This window comes from Dryas octopetala, chromosome 8 (assembly GCF_963921425.1).
Source record: "Dryas octopetala chromosome 8, drDryOcto1.1, whole genome shotgun sequence".
NCBI classification, from domain to species: Eukaryota; Viridiplantae; Streptophyta; class Magnoliopsida; order Rosales; family Rosaceae; genus Dryas; species Dryas octopetala.
The window spans coordinates 870291-881235 of record NC_141373.1 but is presented as its reverse complement, the minus strand read 5'-3'; the positions used below and the strand labels follow the sequence as shown (position 1 = coordinate 881235).

Genomic DNA, 10945 nt, shown 5'->3' with positions numbered 1-10945 from the left:
AGTTATTTTTAGGCCAATACTTTATGCTTTTCCTTCTTTATGGTCGATTTTTGGTCCAATTTCCTTTTCTGCATATTTTTATTTATTATATAGTAACAGAAAAACAGTATTTACCAATCCATTTGACACCCACGAGTGTTCAAACACACCCATAAGTTTAGTCCAAACAAAACAAGAAATAAGTTTTGTGGGTTTTTGCAGAAACAAAGCAAAGATGGTGCTACTCAAAGACACAGTGCCTGCAGCACAGAACAACATAGACACAAGGTTCATACTTTTGGACAAAGGCAGGAAGACAGCAGAAGGCCAAAACAAGACATGCTGGGAACTCATGGCGGATGAGACGGCGGCAGTTCACTTCCAGCTGTGGGGAGACGAGTGCGATGCATTCGAGCCTGGCAACATCATACACCTGGCTAATGGCATCTTCTCTTACAACAGGAACAGTCTTGTGCTCAGGGCTGGCAAGAGAGGGAAAATAGAGAAGGTGGGAGAATTTACTATGGCATATGTAGAGACACCCAAGATGAGCGAGATTCACTGGGTTCGTGACCCAAATAATTCTAAGAAGTACATCAAAGAGGATGTGATTTCACCTCATTCACGTGTCTTTCCACCTAAGTATTGATTGTAGTCTTGTTCCTTCATAAAATTTGTCTTGCTAAAACAATACTGATTAAAGTTTTTTTTTTTTTTTTTTTCTAAACCTGTTCATAAACTTGTCTTGCAAATCCAAACTTGTTCTTAAACTTGCCTCTTCATTGTGAATAAAATACTTTAAAAGAATTAAATGTTATTATATATGTTACATTACTGTAAAACTAAACAACCAATTTCCCTCCCCTATAAGTTATCTCTATGAAGCATAAAAACTTCTACATCTCTTCCGCAGACTATGTTGTACATATATTACAAACTCAATTATGAGGAATGAAGATTATTCAGTCGCTACCGTCTAAATTTCTAGCATTCTCAGGCTGTATACACTAGACAAGGCCTTCAGCTTCTGCAACTCTTAACTTCCAAATTCGGCAAGCCCATGCTACTATGAGAGAGGCAATCCACAATTTGAGAAATGGGAAAGGATCAAGCCTCCAGAGAAATGTGGATTGTCACATTCACAAATTTATAATCCACAATCTGTCAACTATATATATGCAAGTGAGTTCCTATCAAGATCAGGCTGTGGTCGACCACGAGTTGGAGTTGGTGGCCTCTGAATGTTTAGCTCCTACAAGACACCAGAAAGATATGACGGTATGAAAGAGAGCAGACAAATTCTCTGTTAACATTAAATAATAATCTGATATAAAGGCATATTATGTATTATCAACATTATAGATGCAATGGCTTACCTGCATCCATGTGTCATCTGTGACCCGTTCAGGAGATGTCTCTGGTGACTGAAGAGGAGGTGGCAAAGGATGTATTAATTTTGGAACCACAACCAACCCTCTGCCAACAACCAGTATAGCACCAGCATTGTTTGCCGTCCCTAAATGAAAAGGCAATATGAGACTGCAAGCACCAGACATGGAAAGAAACTGACAAAGATTTTGCTTACCACAATAGTTAGTAGCAGAAAAAAGAGTGATCAACTGTCCCTGGGCAAATCGTTCAAACCCGTCCATGACACATTCATGAGCCCTTATAATGAGCTGTAATTTGTTTCTCTTACAAAATTCTGTGACACGATCAGGCTGCAAGTAGCAAGAATATATATTGTTAGGGTGGACACGTATGCCTATCCTAAAAGTATGCACATGAAAGCAGTGACCCTATGAGTGAGTCATCAGACGAACAAGAACACTAACATCTCTCATACCATTCAAATATAATGTGCCAAACTACATTAATAGTGATAAGGTATCAAGTATCAGCTCTCATACCATTCAAATGTAGAATGTGTTTGATCTTAAAGAATACTTTCAGTAAATCTATACCCATGTTTACTAATGTATGTGAATTGTCAATTTGTCATAGATTTAACATCAGAACAGTGGCTCCTACTTTTTTTTTTGATAAGTGGCTCCCACTCTAAACCCCTAAACAAATACTTCTATGCACTAACATCACCAGAAAGGGGAAAAAAATTGCACGTTAAAAGCAATGTACATGTAGAAATATGAGAGAAAAAAAGGCCTGGAAGTGCGTACCCCAAAAGTGACGAGACCAGGCCCTCTAGCATTTGGTCTCAAACCCTCTACACTATCGTTTTCTGTAGGATCAGACCTATGTACATAGATTTTATAAGACCACAAACATAAACAACTATTAAAAGCAAATAGACACATGAATTGAGCAAGAGCTTACCACAGAAGATCCATTAAAATTATAGACCCAGCATCCATCGTAATGGGTCTTTCAAGCTTCTCTATCTGTTCTACAGAATTTATAGATCTCCCAATGCCACCATGCATACAGATAATTTTCTTTTCAATTAGTGCAGCAAGTGGGAGGTAGTTGAAAAGTTGATTGAACCGTGTCCATGCCCATATTCCGTCATTCTCTCCCTACATGCACATAAGTTACTAGCACATTTAATATTCTGAAATTTCAGAGCAAAGACTGTATCATGACTGCATAATTATGCATACCATTCTCTCAATGCATTCAATACGAAAACCAAAAAGAGCATTGATATCAGCAGCCTCATGATTCCCACGTATTAAGTGAACATTCTCAGGATACTCAATCTGCAGAATCAATCAGGGCATTATACAGTCAAATATAAGAAGTGATAGAATACAACTATATATCAATTAGATTACTTAAAGGCAGAAGTTTGCCTTGAGTGCAAGGAGCAAAGTTATGGTCTCCAAGCTGTGCTGTCCTCGATCAACATAATCCCCCAAAAACAAGTAGTCAATATACCTGTAACATTGATAGACTAGCTGAACAAGTCTTGTTTGTTGATTCATAATTTATATATAGAAGGGTAGTATCAGCCCTTCTAACAAAACTCACTTCAACATGAACTAGAAATTTTTTGTGATCTATGACTAGAAGAATTCGAGTAAATTTTTTATATTTATTTGAATGAGAATTTAGACTATTGATTCTTGAATATAACTCAGAGAGACACAATTCTGGTTCAAAACAAATTCTTTCCACGAGTATAATGACAGATATGGCATGAGAGAAAATGCTCAACTTACGTTATGTCTCCTGCAGGGGATGGAAATCCATATTCATCAAATAAGCGCATTAAATCACCAAACTGTCCATGAAGATCGCCAAATACTTTAATTGGAGCTTTCAGCTGAAGAACTGTTGGCTCCTGCATAAAGATCTGCTCAGCAGCATAACAAAGTTCTCCTACTTCATAAGAATCCAGGAAAAACTTCCTATTGACAGGAGCTTTCCAGTTCCGAGGCCTCAGCAATGCAGATATAACCTGCAAGGAAACAAAAGACAACAAACAACCTTCAAGTAAGAAATAAAACGTAGAAAGAAACAGAAATTCAAATGTTAACTGATGCTTGCCCTTTTATGTAGGCCCTGTGGAGACTTCTGCCTGGTGAACTTTTTGTTAGGATATGGTAAGTCGTTATTCACCGGAATCATTCGTCTGCTCTCATTTTCAAATTGATCCAAAGACAACTGTCTTACCATCCCACCCAGGTTACCTACAGCCTCTTTGGCAACGACGACCTGCAACAACAGAAAATTATAATTATGCCATATAAAGAGGACAAAAAAATCCCTTGATTGGGCATCGATGCAAAGGACATACAGCTCTGGGATGAAGGCGAACATCTGCCTCATTGTCACTACCATCAGATACTGTTTCTGCAACTTGTGAGTTATCATCCGAGACAGATGTTTCTTCAGCAGGAGCAGCAGATGTTGACTGCACAGCATGCCAAACAGCACTAGCTGCCTCAGCTTCGGCAGCAGAAGCTTCCCGTAGTTTCTCCATAGAATTTTTGTCCATGCTGCCAAAAATGAATGTGTATTGCATAAACTATGAGTATGTGGCTCAGTCAAAGTACTTGGGAGAGATGGAAAAGAGGATATGGAATAATACCTCAAGCCACTAAATGAGGGACTCTCGGGTTCACCATCCGAAGATGGTGATGTTCCAAAAGAACTTGTGTTAGGGTGATACATTCTGGGACTTGTCAAAGCTGGGGATCTCTCAGATGTTAAAACAGGCAAATTAATTTCAGACTGAAATGATGAATTTTCTGCAACCAGGAAATCATCTAGCAGGATGTCTGTACAAGAAGATGAAGAAATAATATATTACAACATGGTATAGTATATACAAAACCACATAATTTGGCATATACAAAAACAGGGGAATTATTAGAAGTATACCTACATACCATATGCAAAATTCATTTTTTAAAAATGTTTTTTGTTTTTTTTTTTTTGAGATAGCCCCTTGAATTTCCATGATACCAAGGCTTTAAATCCGACAAGTCAAGAATCTTGCAATAATTAGAGAGGAAATCCACCAGACGATAATAAACAGAGGCCGTGTTTGTTTAACCGGATTTCAATTTAGGAATGGGAATTAAATTCCCATTCTGCCAAACTGGAACCTTTGGTTAATTTTTATTGACTGGAAAGGAAACGGAAGTAAGGAATAATTCCATTCAATGGCCTGAATTGAAATACCAATGGAGAGTGGAGAGGCGGTATTTCTATTCCATTCGACATATGGAATGGAAATTTACAGCAAATACTCCTTTAAAAGTCAATAACTATACAAACTAAAAAGGAAAAAATGGAAACCTTCATTATCAGAGTCTAGTGCAGAGCCATTAGTAAATGACTTGCTTCACTCTGCATCCGATCTAATCTATGTAAATATCTATATTCTGTTGGGGAAGAAGATAAAGTTAATTATTCTAAAAACCCTTTGGAAGATCTGAAACCAAAATAAGCTCTGCTAGTGCTGCCTCCTACATTAACCCCTTTCTCTCTCCCTTTGTTGCAAACCAAAAGGCTGCTTCCTCCATCAACAGATATGACTGAGATCTGAAAAATTGATTTAAATTCTTTCATCTCCAGCACAATAAATCGTGGGTTTCTAGAGTTTTCCTTATTATAGTGGATCTTTATGTCGTCCTCTTTTGGTGGGCTTATGACTATATATATATAAGGGGTTTTAATGGGCCGTCTCATTTCTCAATAAGAAGGATTTTTTTTTTTTAAATAAATGAAGTATTTACACAAACTTGATGGCTTGATGTCTCGTTTCTACGCTGTTTCTTTCATTTATCAATTGATCGATTTTTTTTATATTTTTTTTATATTAAAAATTGGGGATCTTGGAAATTTGTGGAATTATAGTGACGAATCAATGCTATTAAAAATGAAATGAAAATGGTTAAAATTATAATAGAGGAGGAGGTGGTGGATTGTTGTAGAACTGCGGGAGAAAGCAATGATGATGGGTGTTTTGTTTTTATTTATTAAAAAGGGTATGATTGGAAAAATATTAAAGTTTTTAGTCAATTCCGATCATTATCTAATCTTAATTACTTAGTTGTTCCAAACACTAAAATATAAATGTTTATACTATTCCATTCTGGGATGGAATGGAAAAAGAGTTGAATCTCTATTCCTACTCTAACAGTCTAGTCAAACAAATGGGCCAGAATGTTTCAGTCTACTCTTGTATTTAACACTTTGGCTTCCTTCTTAACAACCAAAAATCACTATGTTCACTCTTCATTATCTAATAAAAATACTATCTGTTCTGAAATTACATTATTCAATATTCAATTATGTTATAAAGTCTTTACCTCCCTTAAGACCACCATAAATATATATACGAACACCAAGAGATGCAGCTGCATGGCGACAACGACGCATAAGCTCCAATGGAGGATCATAGTCATTCTGTCCCTTGCTTGTGCGTGAGGAAGTCACAAGCCCATTTCTATCTAACCAAACTCCAGCAGCAGTGTCCAACACTATCAAATAAGGAAAAAAACATAGAAAAAAAGATATTAAGAAAACTTACTGAAATTACAATATTTTCATAGTAAGGTAATCTACAAACAAAAGATTACCTGCAATAGCTGCTTCACCTTCTACACCACGCCCTCCCCTAAGAACACCTCCTGTAACATGTAATCTTGCACCAACAAAAACCTGAGAGAAAACAAGGTCAATTCAGTGATAAAAAAAGGCTCAATACGATAAAGCTAATCCAAAGACAGGCAGGCCGTTATGTACGAAATGCAAAATGCATTCATACCAAGAACAATATATGATTTCTTCACTTGAATAAATATTCAATCATATAAGTCCTACACTTTGAAAACACATATCAAATGATCCTGCAACATACAAATGAGTAACTGTATATTCCTGGTTTATATATTATCACTTACCGCAGCATGTTGATACCTTGGTGAAGGGGACACTCCAGGTGCAAGGGTCCACTCCCACTGACCATTCCTATGCATGAGCAGTCCATAAGCATCTGCTAGTGGCTGTGGGAGCATAGATAGGAGCAAACAAATCAGAAAACCTATTTAGCTCAAAAGACCTCAAGTATAAATTGACATAAGAAATAACCACATATTTCTATCACTAACTTCAGATAAAGAAAGCGAATTTATTAAAGAAATATTAATGAACTATATCCACGGTTACAGGGAAAATCTACTTTTAAGAGAAACAAAACCTCTGCAATTAAAAGAAACATCTTTAAGACACTTCGAAAGTGCCAGAACTAGTTAGGATATAATTAAGAAAGCCTTTCCAAAACTTCAATGAAAATATTGATGATCTTCCAGCTCATGAATGCAAAAGATTCCTAATAGTTCCCCCCTAAGTTTCCTATTCAATCCTAAATCACTTTATGCTCCATGTTTCGCATATGATTTAAATCTTTTTATGGAAACATAGGATTTAAGAATTGATTACTTTATCTTGCTAGAAATGATTCCACATACCGCCCCAGAAATATCTCTTCCACCACAAAGCAAAAACATGCCATCTGAGCGGGCACTGGCTGTTGCATACCTGCAAAATAAGGTTGGTTTGTGAAATATTTAAAACGTAGGCATCTTTCATAATATTTCGAAAATCGAAATATAAATATTACTCACATTCTAGCAGAAGGCCTATCACCTTCTGGATTCAGCCTAGCCCATGCATAAGGTTTCTGAGCAGTATCCAGAGCCCAGGCATCAGAATGCACTCTTTTTCCTTTAAGAAAAAAAAATTAAACAACGATGAAAGTTACTATCACATGTAAAACCATACATTCTCACCATGAAAACTAACAATAACATTTTTGACCAGGTGATGTATAAGCATAAAAGTAAAGACAGTTCCTATACATTAAGTAAAAGTGCACCCATAAATATACTTATCTACCAAGGGAGGTAGAAACAAAACAAACAGAATTCTAGGTGAAACCTTTTTCCTTGAGGGCTGCTATATGCACACCCTCTTTCCTCTCACTACACACCCCTCCCTATCAATCTGTTTATTTAAAGAAAAAAAACAAAACACAACAAAAGGAAAAAACAACAAACCACCTAAGACCCCGATCCCAGTCCCCCCCTGCTCCTGCCACCCTGACACCACCCACGTCATCAGCGGTCGGCAGACTCCTCTCTCTCTCCCCTCTTTCTTTCTCTTTCTCTTTCTCTTTCACACTCCCTTTTCCGGATGAGGGATGAAGGTCGGCGACCTTGCCGGATCCCAGATCGGAGGTCAGAAACTTCCGACCTGGAGGCCAGCAAGGCCGCCGGCCTCCCTTCCTGTTCAACAAGGGGGGTGCAAAAGAGAAAGATAAAGAGAGATCTTGGCTAATAGATCTTTTCCAAAGGGGTGTGCATATAGTAGCACTATTTTCTATTTCTGATATTTTCCAAATTAGATATTCCGTAGAGCTGGTTTATTTCCAATTCAGAGATTGATTTCATCCTATACTTCCCATGCATTAGAATTGTTTGTTTATCCAGTTCAAATAAAAACAAAAGTCTGGCCATGACATGCTAAAAGCCTAGAATCAACTATATGAAATATTTTTCACCATCTGCCACTTCAAAATTACACATAAAAAAGCATTGCATTTGACAACACATAAATGTACAGATAATGATGACTTAAGCTTTAGTGAATACACTCACCATCATTTCCACTGACAGTAACAAGATATCTTTGAGCAACTAAGTCCATTACATGGCCATAGCGAGGCCCAGGTCCTTGTCCTTGTACAACCAATCTACAAACAAAAATACATAAATAAAGATGATTCGTACCAGAATTTTAAACAATAATCAATAAACCCTGAAGGAGAAGAAGCTCAGTTTAGGTCACTTATGCCCACCTGTGCCACTTAAATTTATCATTGGTCAAGTCAAGCACGTAGAGATCATCTGTGGAATGTCCAGCAGGACCAATGCCACCCTAGTCATAGAGCATGAATCCACCAATATTAGGCTAAACACTCACTCAATAAACCCAGTAAAAAAAAAAGTTATTATTTAAACTTCCAAAGTACCAAAAACCCAGTAAAAAGAAAACCTACAAATTTACAATCATTCCTAAAGGCTTATTATTGCTTAAATCACCTGAAAAACAACCATGGTGCCCACTGCAGCTGCTGCATGCGCCGCCCTCGGAGAAGGTGGGTCACCAGCAGGCCTCATTCTGCAAAATTTGAACACTCAGAGCAGCTGAACAATCAGTAGGATCCCAAATCAATAATTTCAATTCCAAAAAGTTGAAAAAGTGAGAAACTTTCTTCTAAAAGGAGGAAAAAAAAAAAAAAAAAAAAGGAGAGAAGAGAAATATAATTCACAATTAGTAAGTACCTAGTCCACTTCCTGGTGAGAACATCGTAGGAATGAACCGAATTGGTCACACCCGCTAACCCTACATTCACAATGAAGCAAATTTCAAAATTCAATTGAACTAAAATCAAGATTCGAGTAAAACAAGTTGAGAGAGAGAGAGTGGGGGGGGGGGGGGGGGGGAAGTACTGATTCCAGGGGCGGAGGAAGCGGCGCCGCCTTCGATGGCGGTGGCACCGCCGAAGAGGATGAGGCGAGGACCATGAGTCTTAGTGGCGGCGACGGCGGTGAGGGTGTGACTGCAGCGTGGGCCAGGGGCGTCGTCGTCGGTATCCCAATAGGTCTCGAGAGTACGATAGGTAGGAGCCGGGTACAACCATGGCTTCGCCGAACCCATCGGACCAACCCAAACCCAGAACCAAACCCAAACCCAGACCCAAGCCAAAACCCGAGCAGCAGCAACCAGTCGTCGATTTGATCTAAGTGCTGCTGAATCTTCTTCTTTTACTCACTAATTTGGAAGAATCTGATTAATAAATTAGAGAAAAAAAAAAATAAGGAAATGAAAAGCCGGACCCTCTTAATCTCTTTTTCTGCTTTCTTTTATGGCATGTTTTTTAATTAATTTATTTTTTGAATAAGAGTTCTTTATTAGCATACTGCATACCAAGCAAGGTATTCAAAACATACCCAAATTTTAATTAAATTAATTTGAGAGCTTAAAGTTTATAATATAATCTTTAAAATTTATAGGATTAAAGTCCTAAAATTTTAAATATAAAATCATAAAACTAAATCCTAAATGTTTAAACCTTAAAATAATACTACATTATTCAATAAAAAATAATTTTATAAAATTATAAAATATAACTATACAAGAATTATATATTATATTATAATAAAAATAAAATATAACTATTTATATATTATATTATAACAAGATAAAATATAATTGTCTAAGAGTTATATACAATATCAGAAAAAAAGTTTAGTTTTAAATCGGTCTTTAAGTTTTAACTTTTGGGGTTTCTCACACTCGTTTGGGTCTTTTTAACTGTTTGTTTTGTCTGTGAGATGTGGTGAGTCTGGTGACAACTCTAAAGCCTACAGACTATAAATAACAAAGTCAACGTATGTTGTACTACAATGGATCAAAACTACGCAACATTCTTACCAAAAAATACGCGACATTCTTACAAAAAGGAAAAAGAAAATACACAACATTCTTACCAAAATAAAATGTACGCAATATTCTTACCCAAAAATAAGATTACATTTATTTTTATTAATAAAGTGCCTTTTTCACAAAATAAATTGGCACAAAAAAAGTTGGTCTGGAACAAGGTGTACAATGAGTCTTTTTTGAGCCAAGATCTACTATGACTTGGTAAATTATACGAGCCAAAAATAAACTTACAAAATATTTTAAAAAAAAAATTTTTATTTTTTTGTTTTATAATTGTAGTAATTAACTTTTGGATCTCCTTCTTACGAATGAATAAGATGGGCTTCTTACAAAAGAGAAATAGGCTTTTAGGACAAAAAGAATAAGGTTTCTAAAAATCAAGCCTATCTCCAATTTTTTGAATTTTTGAATTTTTTTCATATTAATATATAAAAATAAAAAAATAAAAAAAAAACTTAAAATACGATGATAACTTGTAAGTTTGATAGAGAACCAAGACTTTAATGCTAGCGTTCAAATCTCACACCCATTTGACCTCCATTGTAAGTTTGTAACATAAATAATGACTCAAAATTTTGGAATTTACACACTTGTAAAAGGGTGCGCAACAAAAACAGCAACCCCGTAATTCTAGATACTGTCTTACGTGAAAAAGAAGTAATAAGTAAAATTAACCCAAATTTAGGTGCACATGGGCAATTGGTCTTCTTCTAGAAAGGCCAAAGAGTGATTTTCTTTTCTTTTCAACCATTCATTTGTTTATTTTCAAAGAACGGTTAGTCCACACCCCTCCATGCATGTATGTAACATAGACTTCACCAAGTCTTTCTTGACTGTTATCTCATGCCTGGTTCTTGTTCAACGTTCTGAAATGACCAAACTACACATTTTTCTCACTGCCAGTAAAGAATAAGGTCACAGACCCAGTGGCCACAAATTAAGGGAATTAAGCAAAAAGAATGTAAAACACCATCAGATCCTATCC

The 10945-nt window shown here is 36.4% G+C and overlaps 2 protein-coding genes across 2 annotated transcripts; one reads left to right on the top strand and one right to left on the bottom strand.

The window, feature by feature from the left end:
• Nucleotides 1-214: 214 nt before the first annotated feature.
• On the top strand, nt 215-642 carry LOC147275659 (uncharacterized). The gene has a single exon (XM_086253870.1). The coding sequence runs from the start codon at nt 215-217 to the stop codon at nt 626-628; it is 414 nt and encodes a 137-aa protein (XP_086109996.1). The 3' UTR covers nt 629-642.
• A 96-nt stretch (nt 643-738) lies between these two features.
• LOC147275658 (serine/threonine-protein phosphatase BSL1-like) lies at nt 739-9301 on the bottom strand. The gene is made up of 21 exons (XM_086253866.1): nt 8964-9301; nt 8796-8856; nt 8553-8631; nt 8309-8388; nt 8109-8203; nt 7077-7176; nt 6921-6990; nt 6354-6455; nt 6030-6111; nt 5760-5930; nt 4031-4220; nt 3737-3938; nt 3487-3654; nt 3159-3397; nt 2790-2874; nt 2598-2696; nt 2314-2513; nt 2157-2232; nt 1565-1700; nt 1356-1495; nt 739-1231 (listed from the first exon to the last, which is right to left on the bottom strand). Exons 1-21 carry the CDS (start codon nt 9169-9171, stop codon nt 1148-1150), a joined length of 2667 nt encoding a protein of 888 aa, XP_086109992.1. The 5' UTR covers nt 9172-9301; the 3' UTR covers nt 739-1147.
• Nucleotides 9302-10945: the final 1644 nt, after the last annotated feature.

Bases quoted from the DNA above. Each gene is read 5' to 3' on its own strand.
- LOC147275658 (XM_086253866.1), bottom strand. From the start codon at position 9,171: ATGGGTTCGGCGAAGCCATGGTTGTACCCGGCTCCTACCTATCGTACT. The intron at 1,701-2,156 runs GTACGCACTTCC...TGCTACTTGCAG, and splicing joins CTGGTCTCGTCACTTTTGGG to CCTGATCGTGTCACAGAATT. The intron at 1,496-1,564 runs GTAAGCAAAATC...CTTTTCATTTAG, and splicing joins TTCTGCTACTAACTATTGTG to GGACGGCAAACAATGCTGGT.
- LOC147275659 (XM_086253870.1), top strand. From the start codon at position 215: ATGGTGCTACTCAAAGACACAGTGCCTGCAGCACAGAACAACATAGAC.